Source organism: Sceloporus occidentalis, unplaced genomic scaffold, assembly GCF_023333645.1.
Source record: "Sceloporus occidentalis isolate IW3139 unplaced genomic scaffold, rSceOcc1.0.p SCAF_6, whole genome shotgun sequence".
Lineage (NCBI taxonomy): Eukaryota > Metazoa > Chordata > Lepidosauria > Squamata > Phrynosomatidae > Sceloporus > Sceloporus occidentalis.
In genome coordinates this window covers 127,005,139-127,027,628 of record NW_028316986.1, presented here as the reverse complement: position 1 = coordinate 127,027,628, position 22,490 = coordinate 127,005,139, and the positions used below count along the sequence as shown (strand labels likewise).

The following is a 22,490-nucleotide window of genomic DNA, read 5'->3' as shown; positions in this document are numbered from 1 at the left end:
ATTTTATACTTGCATCTGAAATCATTATGCATACAGTATGTAAATGATACTGCTTCTAGTTATTTCAGTTTGCACTCATATATGTATGCTCAGGTACAGAGAAATTTAGTAAGAAAAATGCATTGAATGTTTCTTTAAAAATTACACAAAAAATATTGAAAATGAATTGGATAGGACACTGCACATACTCTTAGCAAAGAGAAATGAGCAGAACACAATTCCTGGTTAATACCAGAAATATAAAGGTCAACTGAAAAGCATTGTAACAATAGAACTGTTTATTTTGAGAGTTTTATCTTGTCTTCTTGCAAATGCCTTCAAGTGGCATTTTAAGTAGAGCTCATGAAAGCATCACTGAAACGTTCCTATTTGCATGACAGGCATATGTCACCAAGAACAACAAATCCATACTAACTGCAGATTTCGTTCAGTGTCTTCAAACTGAAACATTATGGACCCCATTCAGAGAAAATTATGCATGCTTAAGCTCCACTGAAATTTATGAGACCAAAGCTAAGCAGTTGATGAGCTTATCATCATATTGATGTATCATATTGATTTCTGTGGAATTTAGGCAGAGCTAGTTTTTTTTCCTGATCAGGGCTTTACAAAAAGTTTGTATGCCAGAAAACAGCATCTCTATCTGAGAAAATACCTCTTTAAAGGGCAGAAGAACAGGATGTTCATGACACAATTGTTTACAACTGTTTTTGTTTTTCAATATTTCAAAAATACTCCTACATAACGATTTCAATAGTCCTACATATTTACTTAACTAAGGCGCTTGCTAGACGGGCTCTATGGGGCGCCATCGTGACATGCGAGGGGCGGTGCTTTCAGATGCACTTCACCCCTCGCATATAAATACGGGTGCCGCCATTTTGACATGGCGGGCGGCTAGCGTCCGCACGTCTTGGCGCCCTTGTGATGCCGCAAGTGCGCCATTGGCGCCTTGTGGCGTCACAACCACGCTGCAAAAAGAACCCACTTTTTGTGTGTTCGTTTTGCTGTGCGAGGGAGCTGCGTGGTTTGTCCGCTGCGGCTCCCTCGCGCAGCAAACCAGGGCAGCGGGAGACCGACCTTTTGGGCGGTCTGTATCCCGCCTAAATATTTTTTTTTCACCATTCTTCAATAAGAAGGACTCCCAGAGTTATCTGTTTGCAGTCAATAAAACAAAACAGTCCTGGTATCATAAATAAATGATAAATCTTGAATTATATGTAATTAATTCATTTTCCAGTAGGGAAATTTTTACTAAATATGAAAATAAAACCACTTCATTTCCAGTGCTAACTATAACCTTCTTTGTTAGTTTGATTGTTGTGGTACATATGGCCTTACAGAATGGTTGGGTTGGAAAGAAAAACATGTTTTTCTTCCATTTTATGACTATTTTCAAATATTCTTTCATTGGAAGAAACATGTTCTAGATAGAAAATAATATTTCAACACAGAAATATCAATTCCTATGCAGAAAATGAATTTTTTCTGCCCAAAAATCTGTAATTGGGAATTTGTTCTGCATAAAATTCACACATTATTGATTTTAAAAAACAGCATTTCTGTGTAGAAATTAATACTGAAATATCATTTTACAGGCAAAAAATACTGCTTTCTCCACAGAAAAGCACATCTCCCCCTTTCAGCTTTTTTTCATGCACAGAAAACAACTGTGCAGAACACACAAAAATGTTGTTTTCTGTGTAGGAATTCATATTTCTGTGTTAATATTTTCCACACAAAAAATGCTATTTTCTGAGTAAAACAACCATGTGTGAATTTAGTGGAAAGTACGTCCTGAACTGTGAATATTCTTCAAAACCTATTTTTTAAAAAAAATCTTTCTTACAGTGGGAAGAAAATTGCTAAAAATTGCTCATTGCAAACTTCAAATACAAACTTAGTGAAGAATTGCTTTCCTGCTGAAATGGTAGCAACATATTGTGTCTCTGAAGTAAGGCTGTTGGAGTGCCAGTATTATCCTGAACAGCCAATGTATAACGACTTGAGGTTGTAGTCCCAAAATATCTAGATGACGACAGTTGCCCACTTTGTTTCCTACAATGTAGAAAAAAGTCAGTGATATTTTGCTTTTTTAGACGGAAGAGAAGAGAAAAGAGAAGAGAAGAAAAGAGAAGAGAAAGTAGAGATGTAAAGTTTTCCCTTCAGAGTCACTTTTTAGTCCAGGCTGTGATGCATCCACTATCCACTTACACAGTGGTTGTATACAACCAGTTGTATGAGTACATGTGTATAGGACCACACTCTTAATTGACTTTTTAAAAAAGGAAGTAACTCTACATTAAAGTGACTCTTGCACTTATTCAGAAACTAAGGCCTGAAACTGATGGGCCAAAAGGAGTGGCTTCCAGCAGCTTCAGGGGCGTGGCACATGCTCGTGATGTAGCTGAAAGCAGCCTGAAGCCACCGAAGAAAGAAGCGGCGAAAATCCACTCCTTGCTGGTGGCCTGTTTGGGACCGTGGTAATGGCCCACTTTCAGAGTGGTCCATCTGGTTGTTGCAGTCCCCAGCCAACTGCAGGGTGATCATAGGTGGAGTGGCCAGAGGCCGTCTGCTTCGCCCCTGAGAGACTCAAGTGGTTTTAGTAGCGGCTATAAAAGTTACCTTTCTCCTTTCCAGGGTGGGAAGAGGAAAACATAATATTGAACTACTACTTCTTAACTTGAAATAATAATGCTTATAATGGCCAGCAGGAATGGAAACATTTCAGGGCAAGGAGTACAGAACAGATGTTTTCTTTTTTAACAGAGTCAATAATGCATCAGTTGCTACCAGAGGAGCCCAATGGAGCTGCTCTTTCAGTAGAGTACATAACTACTCAGAGGCAACCCCCTTGAACTCAATTAAGCTCACTCCCAGGTAATTTCTTAAAAGACTGCAATCATAATCACAACTGCAATCATACTGTTTTCACGATATGTTCAGTGCTTCTGTAAGCATTGTCAGTTATATAACCTTAGTTGCCGCCTTGTTAATACAGGTCCTAATTGTACAGGAAGCATTCTTCAGTACAGGCCTTACTAAAATAACAGAGCTGTGGAACAGTACTGCTGTGCCCTTACATTTCCATTCTCCCAACACAAAACTTTGCCTCCTTTTCCATATACTGTATGTGATGTACAAATTATAGGAAAAAGGTGTAGTGTAGCCATATACATGTCTACACTGTGCTCAATGTACCCTGTTCACAAGCATGTGCACATAGAAGCAGAACTTGGAAACAGTCACTTTCTGGTACTACAGCTCCCATTATCTACCAGCTAGTACAGCTACTTGTAAAAAAACAAAACATTTTTCATAGCTTCTGTGAATACTCATGCTATTTTAGGCTAGGTAGTCTCCTTGAGATACTACAGCACCCTTGGTATTTTGATGCCAGATGCCTATCCAATCTTTTGCAAATTTATTTTCAGGTACTGTTTCTTTTCCCAGTGGAACTAATAAAAGCATGCCACAGAAATCTCCAGATTTTGGTAGATCTCCAAAAACAATAATTTAACAGATTGGCCCTTCAGAGGAACTATTAGCTCGCAAACAAACGGAAACAGCATGTGCAGCTTAATGAAATGTATCTCAATGGACTGTTTAATGGGCTAAACTCCTGGGTGTTGCTGGACAAAATCTGAAGAAATTCTTTTGCCACCAGATGGAGCCAATATTGTGTTATGACCAAATCATGAGCACGGTGGGTAATTAGAAACATCATTTATTTTCCTTGTTTAGGGTGAAACATTCAAAGGGAGCAGAAATGATTTGGAATAGAAATCTTAATTAAAACAACAACAACAACCCTGATCCTTAAACCTTCCATAAAACACAAGCCAAAAATCCTAATATATACATACATAACAAAACAAAAATACAGCTGGCTCTCTGTATCCATGGATTCTGCATCCATGGATTCAACTATCCATGACTATAAAATGTATGTACAGCACGCCTGCTACATAAGCGAGTGCACCATACGCGGTTTCTAGTTAATGCAGAAGCCATGCTGTAATCCATTGAATGGTGCCTGCGCCAATGGCTTACGTGGTATTTGCCTTACACAGGGGCCTCCAGAATGGATCACACACACACACACACAAAAATCCAAAAAGCAAACCTTGATTTTCCCTTTTATATAGGAAACATGATTTTATTATGCTATTTTATATACAGTGCGCCCACGTCATACGCAGCTTTCAGCACACGCTGAAAGCTGCGTGGGGAGGAACGGGAGACATGTCCCATAGGGACAAATGGGGTGTGTGCCTGTGGCACACGTGCGGCGCCGCACCACCACACCGCCGCCGCGTGCACAAGCTCCATTCATTTAAATGGGGCTCAAGCATAGGCGGTATTTGTTTTATGCGGGGGAGTACGGAACAGATTCCCCCCCCCCAGTAAACAAAGGGTGCACTGTAATGGGACTTGAGCATCCATAAATTTTGGTATTCACAAGGGCTCCTGGAACCAAAAACCTGAGGGTTAAACTGCTACATTTTTTCCCCTGGCCTTTAACAGCAGGCTGACATGCACACTGTCTAAGCAAGAAAACAAAACAAACAAAATACTGCTTTCTCTAAAGTTAACAGGCTAAAGTGTTCAGGGGTGAAATTATCTCTACAGTGGGCCCTTGGTATCCACTTGGGTTTGGTTTCAGGCCCCCCTGTGGATACCAAAATCCGTGGATATGGAGGGCCGACTATATTATTAATTCCATAGCTCAACTACTGCTGTAGTACTGATACCACCTTAAATATAGGTTACACTAATTGTAGTTTAGAGACCCAAACCATGATTATAGCTTCTAAAAACACTTCAGATATGGTTTATCAGACTGCCTGAATTGCACCATTATGTGACTGATTTGCCTCCCACTGAACCTACCTTTTGCTGAATGCTAGACAGAGTTTATGACAGAATTTACTGTAGTGTCAAAACCTCACTTAGCTCTGAACCTCATCAGACTCTGAGACAGTCATCCTCTTTCTCAATAAGGCTGAATCTGCACTGCAAAAATAATCCAGTTTGACCTTGCTTTAACTGTCAAGGCTCAATGCTATGGAATTCTGGGATTTGTAGTTTTGTTAGCTTTCTCTGTCAGAGTGCTCTGATGCCTCACAAAACTACAGGATTCCATAGCATGAAGCCATGGCAGTTAAAGCAGTGTCAAACTGTATTATTTCTGTAGTGTAGATTCTTAGTTACCTCCCAGGGTTATTGTGAGGCTAAGATGCAGGCTGGGCAAGCAAGGGAGAGAGACTGTGTAGAAAAGTTGGAATACATAAATACAATAAATAATACAATAGCTCATATCTACTTAAAAGTGCATATCTACTTTGCATGTGCACTCATGTGTAGGCATAGAAATTCACACTCAAAGTTAACTGACATCGCAAATGTGATTTAACTTCTCTATCTATTCTGATGTCAACGTACAGTTTCAAATGAAAACAACAATTCACAATCTTATGCACAAAAATGAACAGAAAATAATTGCACACAAGTATCATCTTAAATCTTGAAAAGTGACAACTTCAACCAGTGATACAAAAAGAATTCTCCATGTACCAGTATTATCTCAGATCTTTCATGAAGAAGGAAGTTGCTCAAAGAGACTTTTGAATACAACTCAGTATGTCAGTTTTCCAGTTCCAACGGCAGTTGCAAAAAGCCTGCCTAATCAGTGTCTTTTCAATGGCAACAGCTTTATTTTCACTTCACTTCTAAAGAGAAGATCTGCCTGTTCTGCAGCTATTGATCAATTGGCTTTCTGAAGGCAGAACTGAAATGGCCACTGTCTGCTAAGCCAAAATTGCCCCTGAAAAAGCAAAGAAATGCCAGATGTTTAGATGTAAGACATGCGTATAATCAGGGAGCAGTGCATGTAGGGTTTGGACTTTTTCTCCAATTAGAACCATGTCAAAAGAGGCAGGATTCAAAGGATTCCAAATTCTCCTTAAAGCCCACATATATGGCTTATTATTAGATGAGATAAATAACTTGCATCTCTGGCATTTATTACTTGTAATTTTTTCTTCTTTATTATAAAATTTGAGCGGGTAAACCAACATTTGTTCTACAAATATAAAAATAAATAAAATAAGACAATGTCTTGACTGAACCCTGATATACTAGGTTTAAACATGAAATGCAAGATTATGTCTTTCAAAGGGCAGTTTTTGAGAAGGAAACATTAACACATCCACACTTAAATCACTCAAGAAGTGTTACTAAACAGACTCTGAAGGGCTACCTTTTGAACCCAGATAATGAAACAGAAAGCCACTGAATGGTGAAGGGAAAATGGCATTGAGGCTCTGGTGGTCTGAAGGAGATTAGAGGTTGTGTGAGACTGAGGCAATAATACTAGATTTGACTATAGGAGATTTAGCTTTATATGCCAGCTTCCATTGGTGCAGTGGATTTCATGTTGAATCATTATTTTTCCAATCCCATCCCTCTGTTATAAAATGGACACAAATTATCTATGTCACAGGGAACTGTGAGGCTGACTGAGGCAAGAGTTATAGAGCACTCTCTGTCTAAGGAGTACTACATTAGAAGTGGCAGGCTTGTCTGTTCTTGTGCTGGCTTTCGCAAAGCAGCAAGTGGTTCTTCACTATCCTGAAGGCAGGTGGAATGACATCTTGCCAGTTCATATTGTGAGACAAGTGGTCTCCAAGCTGGAAGGTTTAAAAGAGCATAGTTTGGGACATCACAAATGGGTAGACAGAGAGTACTGTAGCTCAATGATAAGAACACTTCATATGCCAAAGGCCTCAAATTCAACCTGTGGGATTTCCGGAAAGGATCAGAAAATTCTGCTTGGAACTCTAGAAAACTGCCACCAGTCAGTGCCAACAACAGTGGGCTAGATCCACCAATGGTCTGATTCAATAGAAGGCAGCCTCCTAGAACAGCCTTCTCCAAGTTGGTGCCCTCCAGATGTTCTGACTACAAGGCCCATCAACTTCAACAATTAGCTATGCTCACTGGGGCTGAAAGGTAGCAGTCCAAAACATACAAAAGCCATAAAACTGGGCAAGGCTGTCTCAAAAGCTCTGTGTATGTCAACCGCATGGAACTGGTATAGAGGGAGGTACATGTGGCAAATTTAACCCACTGCTACAGTCCTGATTATTTTTGTTGCTATTATTTTGTGATATATGGTATTGCATATTTTAAAATAATCTGTTCTGAGTTTATGATTCAACTGCAACAACAGTTCCAGAGTGGACAACTGCCAGGGATTCTAAACCTCAGAAACTTCCTGGAGCAGACCAGCAGCACCTTGGAAGGCCAACTCAACCTACCAAGCCTACCATTTATGCCAACGTTAGATTTTTAATCCCCCCCTTTACAAATGTTAGACCCAAAACACATTGGGCATTTTGCTTTGTTTGTCTCATCAATTTTAACATGGCAGAATATTAAAACTCTTTGTTACTTGTGTAACCAGGCCAGAAACATAGGCAATGAAGCCTCACACAACATGGATCCCAAGTCCAAAGAGAACTGGCTAAGAGCTTTGTTCAAGTGACTATTCTGCATACCTTTTCCATGACAAGTCGAGCAAGCTTGATTGGATTGGCTATACATTTCACTGCAGATACTGCTCCTGAGGTCAGATTTTTTCCATCCATGATAATGGCATCCATTTCTACTTCACCCTTCTCATTTAATACAGAGCCACAACCTAACACAGACAAGAAAAGAACAAAGATAGCCATCCAATCAATTTTATTACTTAAAGCTTTTTTTAACCAATTCATGTTTTTGCACCTTTTAAGTGAAAATTTCTAGATTGCCAACTTTCTTGCAGAAATATATAATTTATAATATAATTATAAATGCAACCACAAATTTCAGTACTATAAATGAAAGTCTTGCATATTTTCTGAACATAAGGTATTTCTTCTTTTTCTACAACATGAAACCTATTTAATCATATTTATACAAATGTTTCATAATTTGGAATTGTCTGTTTCTGGCAATGAAAGAAGAAGGAAAGTATCACTTCAATATGAGGGAAGCAAAAATAAATGCATAAGCAACTGGGGACTCACGGAAGGCTGTCCTCATATTCTCATTGCAAAAACCTTACTTGTTCACTCCCATAATGACAATCTGAATCTTCAAAAACAGTTCACAGAGCCAAGTACAGGCCAAATAATCCTGAGGGCTAGAAACTCTTTTTAAAAAAAGTTAACTATTGTATATTCTTAAGCAGTAGAAACTCAGGTTATAAGATCAAGATAGTGTAGATCTCACTGTCATCTACTTGCACAGGTCCTCTCCTACAAGGTGTTGAAATAACACGAAACTTAAATGAAACACACATAAGCTCTAATAAAGACCTATATATACAAAATTTTTGAATCTCTTTATTTCTTTTATTTCACTTATCAGCATGACTTCATTATTCAAGTTGTCTTTTTAAGTTACAGCATAATTAGTTGTTATTAGGAATAACTGGGAGTATTTAACCAAAATGCACAATTACATGTAATTGTGCATTTTGGTTGGCCCCATAAGGTATCATTGTTTGAATGTTATTGGATTTGCTATATGGCCAATACGGCTACCCCTAGATTTTTTGGGGGGGAATATTTAACTTATGTAACCTCTTTATTCTGGAGATATGGAAAAACTATTAACTTCAAAATCACACGTATGATATAAAAACATGTACTATATCCTAACAGATTATTGTTCAAGATATTCCTCTTTGTGTATTCTTGAAAAGGCAGTGAGTCCAAGGAATAGGCAGCACTGCTAAGGAGAAAGAAAGAATGTACTGAAAACAATACACTAAACCTGATATGCAGTATCATGTAGACTAGAGGAACCAGATTTAGAGTGACTGGACACAAAGTATGCTGATACAAGTAATTCTGATGCTAATGACAGAGATTTTAAATGACACCGCCTCCTGATCCCATATTTTTTGGTGGGTACAGGGAGGACATTAAACAACTAACATTTAATGATACTTAACAATGTGCTAGGTAAATAGATAAATAAAACCCTAATGGCACTAAATCCCATCTAAGTTTGGAAGCTAAGCAGGGTCAAGCCTGGTCAATATTTGGATGGGAGACCACCAAAGCATACTAGGTGCTATAGGCTGTATTTCAGAAGAAGGCACTGGCAAAACCACCTCTATGTATTTCTTGCCTAAGAAAACCCTATGAATTAATGGGGTCACCGTAAGTCAACATGTGACTTGACTACACGCAACAATGTGCTACCTGACACAGGATCCTCATTAGACTTTATAGTAAAACTGGATTTGAGTCATCAGTTTCTAACTACCTGCATGTAGAGTTAATTCTGAGTATTTACTCAGTCTCATAAACTTCCTAGAAACAAAGAGCCCACCTAAAAGAAAGCCTATGCTCACTTACAACACTCGCAGGGCAACCACCATAGGGAAATCCTTTTGACACCTATTCAACAGTTGTCTGACTAGAGTAAGGATGATTGCTCAATTTTGGGGAATATTAATTAGCTCAACTCATCAATCATGGGCTCCTTACAAGTACCCCTTTTGGACCAAATCCCAAAATGTTTACTGAGAGGCCAGATATTCCAGGAACTGCGCAGAGACAAACTCTTTCAATTATAAGCTAGTTGATTTATAGGAAGGGGGTACACTCATAAAAACACATGCATCCACACTCTCACTCAAGACTAAAAGAAGAAAAGGAAGGAAAAGAGGACATTTGGCTTTTCTAAAAAGGTAATACTCGCCTGCAACGGTCTCCTTGATGTCAAAGTAAAGCAGCAACACGGGAAAAGGGGAGGGGTTGGAATTACATTGGAACACAAACTGACAAAGTGCCTGCCTGAGCTCCAGTACAGAGCGAAGGGGAAAGAGGGCTTGGAACTGCATCGAAACTCAAATAACAAGAAGTCCGTCTGAATTCCAAGGCAGAACAAAGGACTGGAAGGGCTTTTTATAGGGTTTTTGCCCTGTCTTGAGCGAAGGATGTTTTCCGACTTCAAAACAAAACCAAATTTACACATTGCTTGATCTATGGTCAGCCTTTTTGATGGGAAAGGCTATCAATACCGGAATAGCTCATGCCTGCGAAGTATATCAGAGTCATAAATCTGTCTCAAAGGTGTAAAGCATCCTTCCTGTTTGCAACTCCAAACTGTGGCTTTGCTGCATACGTGGGGTGCCTGCTTCTCTGTCATGGAAGACAGTGATCATTTCCTATCATGCCCTCCGTTCGGGTCATCAAGAGAAATGCCAACACTCTAAGGATGCTATGTCTCATCTATAAGCTTCCATGTCCAAGCAATGTAAAAGGGAATAGCCAATTACCTCAGCCAAATGCACGTTGACTGTGGGGGAATTTGGGGGTGTTTTTATCATTTTGCATACGCGCTAACACTAGCTTAGACATTGAGCATGGAAAATTACTTTTTTGGGACTAGAGTTCCCAGAATCCTATGGCCTGTGGTCATGCTGGTTGTGAGGGTCAAGGATCTGCAGCCTACAATAATAATTTTCACAAGTTCTGGGCATTTTAAATGACTCCAGTCACAGTTTTGTTGTAACTGCCCCCCTTATGCTAATACTGCTTCATCTTTTATGAAGACAAACAACCCACTGTAGGTCTGAAATAGCAATTCCAAGCAGGGTCTTGTTTACCCAGCTTCTTTTCCCTTGTTCTCCAAGAGCAACTATACTTAATGGGCCCTAACACAAGTAGATGCAAACAATTAAAGGACTGGATACGGCATATAACATGGGTAGCCAAACTGTAACATGCATGCTGCTTCTTGGCTAAAGAACTGGAGGCCCATGCTTTGGCATCACGCTATGTGTGAAGGACATTGCTCAGAAAGTATCAAAATGCTGAATTATCTGAACAAAGGAAAAATCTTAAACAAAGGTTTGCTAATTTTAGAATATAAGATTCTTGGGAGAAAAAAAGAAAGCCTTAGACAAATGCTGCATTTTATATGCTTGCTAAATGTCAAAGTTGTCATCAATTGAAGATAACACTGATTCTATCAGAACGGTTATCCAAGATATGCAGTGATTTAATAGCAGCTCTGCACCATCAGTAGTGTCCCTCTTGCTCTCTTATGAAACTGGAATGGGGAGGTGTGCTTTTGAGTTGGGTTATGTGGATTGCATCCTTGAACCACAGAACAAACTTGAGTCATTAGCTGCAGTCGCATTCCAAAGAATGAAGCACCCATGTTTGAGTGATGGAGATGAGTAAATTTCCCTGGACTCCCTCAATTTTATTGGATACTCATGGTGTAACTCAGTCTGCTGGTTCCTCTTTTGCAGTAATTTTCAATTTTTCATTCTCTGCATGTTTTGGACATCACATCCCAGAACAGTGGTCAATGGCCAAGGATTCTGGCAGCTGAGATCCCAAATGTCTTGAGTATCAAAGGTCTCTAGTCTTGCCATCAGTGGGGCATTTGTGAAGTCCTGGTGGCGCAGTGGTTAAATGCCTGTACTGCAGCCATTCACTCGAAGCCACAAGGTTGCGAGTTCAAGACCAGCAAAAGGGCCCAAGCTCGACTCAGGCTTGCATCCTTCCGAGGTCGCTAAAATGAGTACCCAGACTGTTGGGGGCAAATTAGCTTACTTGCTAATTAGCTTACTTGCTGTTCACCGCTATGATCTTTGGAATAGCGGTGTATATATATATATATATATATATATATATATATATAGTCCCTCCCAGGATTTGCACTCTAGCTAGGTGTGTGTGTGTGTGTGGGGGGGGTATAATGGAAGTGGATGCTGAGGATAAGGAATCAAAGTGCTGGGGGAACAAGGACCTGTATTGGTATAAAAGAGTGGAGAGATAAGGGGCAAGGTGAGGAAGAGGCATTAGTACTAAATCTGACTAGAAGTTATCATCGATGGTATAAGCCACGTTGCCTTAATTACCACTTAGGGCAAGTAACTCCCAATCTGATCATTATTCAAAGCTGTGATGCATCTATGTAATATGATGACCCCTGTCTCCATCTCCTGCTATTGTACAATAAAGCATCAGTGGATATGCTTGCATTGGTGTAAATTAGCTCTATTCTTTTTACTGGCCCTCCCTCTATGCCTTTTCCATCAACCAGACTTGCAGGAAGTTAACAGGTTAAGGAGCTTTTTGTGGCAAGAAAATGAAGTGACTACAAAATTCCTTCGCATCACGCTACAGTTAATTCACAGGGAGCACAGGATCACAGGCAGTCAAAGAGAGGGAAGGAAGAAAAAGAAGAAAGGGAAGAAGAAGAAGAAGAAGACGAAGAAGAAGAACAACCATCACCACCAGCACCACCAGCAGCAACAGCAGGCTGGCTTCTATACATAAGAGTGTGACTGAATTTTTAGTCCTCCAAAATGGAAAGCTCAGTGATTACCTGCATTAAAATGTGGATCATTTTCCATTACCACCACAGCTTCTTCAACAGCATCTAATGCACTCCCTCCTTGTTTAAGGATATTGTAACCTTTCAGAGCTGCTCTGGTGACGCCGGAGCGACTTCCATTTTCTCGCTCTTTAAAGATACGACCAGCTCCACCATGAACCACAATAACGGGCTTCATATTGTTGAATGCCTTCTTGGCTATAGAGACAGAATTATTTATCAGAACTAGTATTTCTTACAAAATAGAGACAGAATGTGCTACCACCTCTTCTTCATATGACAAGCCAATTGTTGAAATCTGATGAAATATTGCCTGTGACTTTTTCACTAAGGCACTGCATGCGTCACTGGATCTGGCCTGATTCTTGAAACCTTGTTTTACTACCTCAACATTTTTAGAGTGTTCAAGGTATCCATTATCTCAGATTTTCCTACTGAGTGAATGTTCAAAGTTCAGTCTTCCTCCTACTGAGTTCAGATAAGCTTTTGTTACTGATTAAATAGAAACAAAATATACAATATTTCATCCAGGTAAGGTATAAGGAGCACTTCATGCAGTGCCTCAATCATTCTTCAAACATTTTAAAGAATAACAATCATTATTATTGTTTTTTAATTATTATCACCTAAATCAGAGTCTATTAAGTGTTTGAATTTTAACTACTTAGATCTGTATACATTAAAATGTGAATAAAATACAGTCAGCCCTCCATATCCATGGATTCAAGCATCCATGGCTTGGAATATTTTAAAAATAAATTCCAAAGAGCAAAGCTTGGTTTTGCCATTTTATGTAAGGGAGACGATTTTACTATGCCACTGTATTTAATGGCACTTGAGCATCCACGGATGTTGTGCTCCATGGGAGGTCCTGGAACCAAACCCCAGCAGATACCAAGGGCGCACTATACTAGTTCCAGAGGAAGAAGAAAGCATGTAATACTTGCATTTTAAATTATAGATACATGCATTATAGTGGATCCCCTCTAAGAAGAGGCATAACTTTTATCTATGTGCATGAAAGGGATCAGCCTCTTCTATGACACTATCAGATTCCCATTTATTACAGCAATTCTTAAAAACCTGTACCTTGATTTGGATGATTAGGCAGTTAGTGGCTACTAGTTTCAGTGGTGGCACATTGACTTTAGCAGATGCTGGAAAAACTAACTCTCAGAGCCACTCAAAACCACCATGGTCACTGGAAGTATGGCTTTCAGTCCCATTTGCTGTGAAGCAGAAGAGGGAAGGTGCTATTACCTTCCTATCCTGCTTGTGAATTTTCTATAGGCACATGGTTGAGCACTGTAGAAAAAAATACAGGAGTAGATAGGCCTTTGACCTGATCCAATATGGCATTTATGTCCCTAGAAAACCAGTGAGTTTGAACCAACGAATCTGATTAATGAATTAACTGTATTGATTATCATACCCCTGGAAAGTGCAAAGGAGACATGTGCATCCTCCAAACACTCAGGCACATACCTGAGGAACCATGATGTATTCAGACATTCTTGAAATGCCAATGGATATTTTGAGTAGCATGTCTGTCCTTCATACTTGCATTTATCATGTCAAACACCCATGGAAAATCAGTGCATCTGGGCTGCCAGATGGACCATGAAGCGTTTCACACGTCTGTGATAAGCCAATGTCTTAGCCCTGCACATTCCAGACATATTAAGCTGGTATGGCACAAGCAATCCCATTTTACCTCTGTGAAACTACAATACTTGGTGAAATGAATGAAGATGTATATAAATTTCTAGGACACAAACCAGAGCACATATCACTTTCTTCTGAAAGAGAGCAGCTTTTGACAGTATGATTTAAATCAATACAATTGCTCCTGTCAGTCACTCTTGTGTTCAAAACTGTAACTGAACATTTCACAAAAGCCTCTACAGGAGAGCTAGGCGATACAAAGAGAAAGGAACGGTTTGGTGTCCTGATGAGTGACTCACAAACAGAAGTCCTTCCTGTACCACACTGTGCAGAGACAGGGATTCAAGCACGTTCCCATGAGTGAAAAATGATAATGAAGAACACAGTTTTGGAATAATTACTTACATAACACTATTACCTCTAACGAGTTACTTTTTTTTGGTAAGCACAGTGTAACAAAGTCACATTTTGAAAGAAATGTAACAAGTAAGACCAAGTTAGCTTTATGGGTGTACTGAATACAGTTTCTAATTGTTTCCAAAGTTATTTTAAAGGGCATTTAATAGGACATTTTCAAGTATCATGCCATTCCTATCAACTCAAAGGTTTTTTTTCTCTTTTGCATTAAAAACAAGAAAAAAGAAGTGGGGGAAACTAATAAGCAGAAATCGTATCTTTTCCAGCATTGCAATGAGCAGCACCAATGAGCTACTTTTTAAATACTGGAATGACTAAAGAAATAAATTAATTGTTAAAACTAAATTTCCAAGCTCTATGAAGAAAGCTATTCAACAAAGTCTATATTTTACAAAGGGGTGTGTGTAATTTTGGGAGGACGGGGGAAATAATTCTCCTTTCAAACAACTGACTCTCAGGAAAAAATTAAGAATTCAATTGACAACTGTCCTATTATACTTTCAATTTAATTTCATTCTAAATCCATCAAATATTTTCTACCATAACACAGTGAAGACTGCTTTGGATTGTTATTTCAGGGTATTTTAATTGTTGTTTGCTTTCAAGTTGTTTCCAATTTATGGTGACCCTAAGGCTATCACGAGATTTTCTTGGTAAGATTTGTTCAGAAGAGAGTTGCCATTCCTTTCCCTTGAGGCTGAGAGAGGGTGACCTGTTCAAGGTCACCCAGTGGGTTTCTGTGGCTGACTGGGGATTCAATCCCTGGTTCAAGTGCCCAGTGCACAAACTGCCCAGTGCACAAACCACTACACCATACATTTTTAATTACATGAGGCTTAAAGTATTTAATTTATCTCAACTTGCCTATACATTAAATGGGTTTCAGATACTACTTTTTCCAACCTGGTCTGGAAACACCAGTGGGAGAAAACATTAGGTCGTCTCTAATAATATCATCATCATCATCATCATCATCATCATCATCATCATCATCATCATCCTAGCCTCTCCTGAAGGCTCGAGGCAGGATGCAGCATACTTGTCATGCCTCCAGAGCATCTTTGATGCTCTTGAGACATATATTTAGTTGAGATTATATTAGCTTTTCTATATATTAGTTTAGGAGAGGAAATAGAAATCTACAGCTTTAAGAAAGACAAGGATTGTGGGAAATCTCAGGGTCTTATGCTGTCTCCCTCTAGCTAGTTTCAGTGTGTAGTAAGATTTCAGCCAAGTCAGACCTGGAGAGAGTATTTTCCTTTGAAAAAAAGATAAGTCCACAGAAGAAGAAAGATAGTCCTCAAAGAAGAAAGATAGAATCCACCAAGAAGAGAGAACAAGGTATTTAGGAAGGACTATTGAAAAAGGAGATAAGTTTCATGTTATTTGTGTTTATAACCAGTAAAGCTTTTGAAACTTTAGAAATTTATGGACAAGTCTTTTGTTCTGGCTGTGATCCTGAGAGCCAGAGGCCTTGCTACACCCAAAGTCCATAGCATCGCTCTTGGGACAAAACAATACTAAAACATTAATATACAATACACAATTAAAAACATAAATCCACAGTTAAAATACAACACTATAAAACCATTAAAATACACTCATTGAGTATACATAAAATTAAAAAGTCATGTTTTAAAATTGACTGGGTATGTCGTTTTGAATGTTTTCAGCTGTTGTATCTCTTCTGGTAAACCATTTCACAGTCTGGGGGCAGCAGATGAAAAAGTCCTCTGGGAAACCATTGCCAGTCTAGGCCTGGCCGGTTGGACTAAACATTTCCCAGAGGATCCAAGTATGCAGGGCAGATTGTATGGGAGAAGGCAATCCTCCAGGTAACCTGGACTCAAACCATGCCAGGCTTTAGCAGTAATAACCAACACTTTGTATTTTGTCCAGAAACTCAGTGGCAGCCAGTGGAGGGGTTTTAATATTGGTGTGATGTGATCTCTCCTGGATGTACCTGTAATCAGTCTGGCTGCCATATTCTGAACCAGTATGTAGAGAGATCTTGCAGCATCTTTGAGACTAACTGAAAGATAGAAGTGGGCAGAATGAGCTTTCATAGACTAAAGTCTACTTCCTCAGATGCATTTGGGGTCCAAATGCATCTAAGGAAGTAGACGTAAGTCTACAAAAGCTCACTCTGTCCACCTCTATCTTTCAACTGGTCTCAGAGGTGCCGTAAAATCTCTATACATTCTGATTCCACAGACTAATATGGCTGTCTCTTTATATTCTGAACCAGTTGAAGTTTCTGGACTTGGTACAAAGGTAGCCCAGTGTAGAGAGCATTGCAGAAGTCCACCCTTGAGGTTACTGGCATTTATTCATGTATTTGTTGATTTATGTCATTTGTATACTGCCTTTCTCCCAGAAAGGCAGCTCACAGGTAAAAAGCATTTCAAAAAACATTACAATAAAAACATAATACCATCTTTAGGTCCTCCGATTCTAGGAAGGGGCGCAACTGGCATACCATGAAATCATATTCCCTTCCAGGAGACATTGCAGGGAGGAAGGAAAGGAATATTTAGCAGATTATCACCTGCTCAGAGAAGAAGCATGTCATGCTTGCCACCTGAGAAATGTGTTGTTGTGTGCCTTGAAGTCACTTCTGACTTACGGCAACCCTCAGGCAGCCCTATCATGGGGCTTTCTTGGCAGGTTTTTTCAGAGATGGGGTTGCCACGGCCATCCATTGAGGCTGAGAGAGTGTGACTTACCCAAGGTCACCCAGTGGGAAGTCGAGGGCTTTCATGGCCGGCATCCTGGGTTTTTCAGGATATGTGGCCATGTTCTAGAAGAGTTTGTTTCTCCAGCCGGCATCTTCAGAGAAACCCTCCCAGTGCTGAGCCAGGATTTGAACCCTGGTCCCCAGAAAAATACAGGCCGAGAATTAAGAGAACAAGGAAGAAGCCGCTCCATAATGCGGGCGGGCGCCCTATTTATTTATTTACTTTTATTTAATAATAATAAAATTATTATTACTATTGATTTTTATTTATTTATTTATTTACTTTTATTTAATAATTATAAAATTATTATCATCAACTTTTATTTATTTATTTACTTTTATTTAATAATTATAAAAATATTATTATTAAATAAAAGCAAATAAATAATAAATAAAAGTAAATATTTTATTTATTATTATTTACTTTTATGTAATAATGAAGTTATTATTATTATTATTAATTTTTATTTATTATTTATTTACTTTTATTTAATAATAAAATCATTATTAAATAATAAACTTATTATGTATATATTTATTGAATAATAAGTTGATTATGTATTTATTATTATTATTTAAATAAAAGTAAATACATAATAAATAAATAAAATATGATGATAATAATAATAAATTTATTATTGAATAATTTATTGTTGTTATCATTTATTTATTATTATTTGAACACGATATCCTCACACCATAAAGAGCGAAGCTCTGATGCCACAATAAACTACACTTCCCAGGATTCCCTAGCACTGAGCCAGGGACAGTTAAATCGGTCTCAATGTGGGTTGTTTCTGCAGTGCGTACGCCTCGCTGCAAGTTCTCCCTCGCAGATCTACTTACAGGTTTCCTCCCCTTTCCAAAAAGCAAAAGCGAAAAGGCTGAAGGCGAGTGAAGCCCCGAGTGGCAGCCAAGAGGCGAGCATCTATTAGCCCTCACACCTCCCCAAAACTAACGGAGAAAGCGAGCAGCCATCTTAAGGCGAGCACCTTGGCCCCCGACAGAGAAAGACACACCGACACCACACCGCCCCCTTCTGGCCCCTTGAGGGCAATGGCCGCCTATTCCTTCCTTCCCTTCAGGGCTGAGCGGGGAGCCTCCGCCTCTCCTAAAATGGCCGCCCGCCCCTGAGCTCTGAAGCAACGCCCTTGCCCGTTTCAAAGATGGCCGCCAGCCCTCACGCCCCACGCTGGAAACTTAGCCCAGTTTGTACACTGTCATAATATCAAGGGTTCAGGAGTGGTCCTCAAACTGTGCCCTTTAAGATGATTTTGGACTTCAGCTCCCAGAAGCCTCGGCCATGCTGGCCAATAGCCTGGGGTTCTGGGAGCTGAAGTCCAAAATCCTATTAAAGAGCACAGTTTGAGGACCACTGTCATAATATCAAGGGCTCAGGAGTGGTCTCCAAACTGTCCCCTTTAAGAGGCTTTGGACTTCAGCTCCCAGAAGCCTCAGCCATGCTGGCCAATAGCTTGGGATTCTGGGAGCTGAAGTCCAAAATCCTATTAAAGAGTACAGTTTGGGGACTATTCTAGAAATAGTCAGAAAGTACTTTTTTCCTCTCTTAAATGTTGCTCTGTGTGTGTGTGCAATTTATGCTGCTCCTAGAGTTTTTCAGAGCATGAGAGTGAGTCACTTTAGGAAAGGGCATAAAGGGAGCAATCTTGTGGGGTCTGAAGTCAAGGACCGCAAAACACAAAACTTGGGTGGTCATATGTGGGTCACACTTTCCCTACCCCTGATTTAAACAGTTTCTGCATTATAAGAACAACTCATCTTTGGTTAGCAGCAAGTTTATATTGAGTCCAAAACATTGCAGAAATAATCCAGTGTGAGATCACTTTAACTGCCTTGCCCTTGGCTCAATACAAGGGAATCCTAGGAATTGTAGTTCACTGTGGCACCAGAGCTCTCTGGCTGAGGCGGCTAAATGTCTCACAAAACTACAGTTCCCAGAACACTCTAGCATTGAACTAGGGCAACTAAAGCGGCCTCAAACTGGATTATTTCTGCAGTGTATTTTGCACCAAAGTCACCTATTCCTGTGTTTCAGATGAAAGTGATTCTTCTTCAGAAGCAGCCTTAATTCTGATTAACTGAATTATGGACAGACAATTCTTAAAAACATTTGAAAGGACTTATGAACTTGGTACACAGATCAGAAGCACAAACTACTTCTGCAAAATGGTGATGCTATCTTGTAGCATAACTTGGGGCCTGAATAGAAAGGCCAAAATAAAGCTGCTTCGGGTTACTTTGGAGGTATGCTGTTTAAATGCTGCATGCGTCCTAAGACTGAGGCCAGAAACCATGCCAAAGCCATGCTCCAGTCCTAAGGGCTGGAGTGCAGCTTTGGCCAAGCTTCTGGCCTCTTAAGATGCCTATGTCATTTAAACAGCATTCCTGCAAAGTGACACGAAGCAGATTTATTTTGGTCTGTCTGTTCAGGCCTCAAACTACACAAAAAGAGGAAACAAAACACTCCATCTTAAAATGCACAAGGAGTAATTTAACCTATGGCAATATTGAATATAGGAATATTGGAGGTGCATGATGCTACAGCCTTGCTGAACCTTAGTGTCTGAATGGAGGATTGCTTGGGATCTCAGTGTACTAGAAGAATGGTGTTGGATAGAAATGAATGCATCTGAGAGGAGGGCTTTGGACTTTACTGAATCTTGGCTGATTTCTACTAGAATTTCTTTTGCTGTTGCTGTTGAAAACGGAAATGGCAGTGAAAAGTATGTGACACCATCCGATTGTATTATTATTATTATTATTATTATTATTATTATTTATATAGCACTGTAGATTTGCACATGCCTATGACAGATTATCCTAAGGGAAACAGATGCATTTAAGGTCCTCCATTTTTCTTAAATGTCCTACATTTTGGGCTGAGTTTTGTCCTGCAGTTGTCCTACAGTTTGGTCTCGATTTGTTCCACATTTTGTCCCTGGTAATAGTGGACAATTATGGCAACCCTAAGTGGAGTCAATCCAGTTCCAGTCATGCGCAGCACAGGTAATCCCAGAAGATGAAGGGAGGCCTCAGACAGTCCAGAAGTTGGTACACAAAGTTTCACACAGTCCTTAAGTTTACACAAAGCCAGTAGTCCAGATATCCAAAGCCAAAAAAGGTTGAGTCGAGGAGTCATAAAATGCATTTAATCCAGGAGTCAAGAATGCCAGTAAACAAAGGAACACCAAGATCATGACCAAAGAGGCTGAATGACTGCAAACAACAAGGATTCTCCACAGCTGTTGGGATAAGTCAGTGTCTTCTATTTAATGGATGGTTCCTGTAAAGTTTTTATGTGTCTTTACCAGACTTCGAAGGGTGGGGTGACTCTTTAGTGTCTCTCAAGCCCTGTTGTGGAGGAAGCCCCTCAATTGCTTCAGCCATCAGTTTCTCAGATTAGGCAAGGTGCTTGTCTGGAATGGGAAGCTCCTTGCATTCCAACTACTCTGTGTCAGATTCCTTGGATTCCACTCCATGCCTTATAATGCAGACAACATTCTCCTAAATAGGAACAGCCATCGTTGCCAAAATCAAGGATGGACTCAAATGCATAACTCTCTCTCTCCCTCTCTCTTTTTACTCAGATAGTTATTTTATATTCTACCTTTCTCCTGGTGTGGGACTCAAAGCAGCTTACAAAATGCTAAAATAAGAAAAAGCTAAAAACCTGATAATGGTGAAGTTAAAAACACAATTGGACAAGTTCATTCAGGGATAGACGTGTTGGCCATATAGCAAATCAAAAATCTACCTAACAATGGACTTCATCACATGGGGGAAATCAAGGGTTTAAAAAGGCATTTTCCCAGGACAGCCGCACAAAGATTTTCACACACATCATGCTTAGAGAGGACTTATCTGGGGAAGAACCAGAATCATTCACGGGATTTCCCAATGACACCTTTATTGGACCAACCAAAATGCACAATTACATGTTGAAAGCTTTCAAAGCTCCACTGGCATCTTCTTCAGGCAAGGTGTTAAAAACTATACAGGAGAAAGAAAATCGTTTTTGTTCTTAGTTCAAATGGCATGGAGGGGTATTACTTGCAGGCTGGACTCTTCTCCTTCTGGCCATGTGGTCACTGGGAGATTGTCAAAGTCTAGGAAATTTAACATCCATTTGCAAAACAAAAAGATGCTTCTTTGTAATCCAACATGTCTCTATCTTTTGTGAGGCCCAGGCCTCTTTTGTTTGGTGGAGGACAATTGGACAAGTTGTCATATAAAATTTTCAAGGTGTAAAAATCATTTAAAAACAAAGTTAAAATTATTCTGCACATCTCATAAAAATGACTCCCTGCAACCAATTAATCACTAAATGCCTATCTGAGTAGAATAACCTTTGCCTGCTGGCAAATGAAAAGTAGAAAACAGGCCAGCTTATCCAGAATTGGAAAGGAGGGAAGACTTTGTTTCTCATCCAAAATAATGGATAGCATGAAAAAATAGAAGACAGGACTCCCAGGTATCAGTCCATCACAGTCAGTGTGCAAATGTAGTTTAGGTTACAACCACAATCATCAGAAGCCCAAGACTTTGCCCAATGCAGTAGTCCTACCGTATTGGTGGACTATTGATCTCTGGATTCAACTGTCTGCAGATTGCCACATCACATATTATTCATTGGCAGCATGTGCATGTGGACTTTGATGCAGATGCATGCACATTGCTGTCCATTGAATAATATATGAGGCTTGAGTGTCCCTGTTTTTTAACATCCACAGGGCCCCGCAGAACTGAACCCCTGTGGATGGGAAGTATCTACTGTATTAACTTCAGATACAACTGCAAACTTTGGAAGCTGGTTCATGTGCTGTCTGATCAGATAGAGGTATTACACTTTGACTAAGCTAAAAATACTCCAGAAAGTATGGTCTTGTCCTTAAAAGGGAAAAAAAGAAAAGAAAGAAATACCCAATAAAGTGAAGGAGATGTACCAAAGGTTTCGCCACCCTCCTTATTCATAGAAAATACATCAGAACTTGATGGTCCTGAAGGAAAGGTCAAAAGAAATACAATACTAAAGGGGGCACTGGTATTTTAGATGTGGCCTGGGTTGCATGACCCTTTTGAGAACAGAATGAAAATGTGAATTGGAGAACTTTGGCAGAGAGTTAACAAAGTCATCATTTTAGGATGACCTAGAAATCTAGACAAAGCACAAGAATGAGAATCTCGGCTCTCTTAGAGTAGATATAACAATTTCTATCCTACTTGAAATCAAAAT

General features: G+C 39.5%; 1 protein-coding gene across 5 annotated transcripts in view; it reads right to left on the bottom strand.

Moving 5' to 3' along the window:
- LOC149311384 (isoaspartyl peptidase/L-asparaginase-like) overlaps positions 1 to 18,277 on the bottom strand; it is a 36,543-nt gene extending 18,266 nt beyond the window's left edge. For 2 of the 5 annotated variants that reach the window (XR_016281787.1, XM_089530973.1), the window contains exons 1-3: positions 18,083 to 18,277; positions 12,409 to 12,615; positions 7,563 to 7,705 (exon numbers count right to left, since the gene is read on the bottom strand). Coding sequence is in view for 4 of the 5 variants with exons in the window: in XM_089530973.1 (XP_089387099.1) it covers positions 7,563 to 7,705; positions 12,409 to 12,615; positions 18,083 to 18,164 (432 nt within the window). In the remaining variant the exon portion in view is untranslated. Of the gene's footprint in view, positions 1 to 7,562; positions 7,706 to 12,408; positions 12,616 to 13,506; positions 13,723 to 18,082 lie in introns of all 5 variants that reach the window. The other 3 variants (XM_089530974.1, XM_089530975.1, XM_089530976.1) reach the window with 3 other exon arrangements.
- Between the last annotated feature and the right edge of the window lie 4,213 nt (positions 18,278 to 22,490).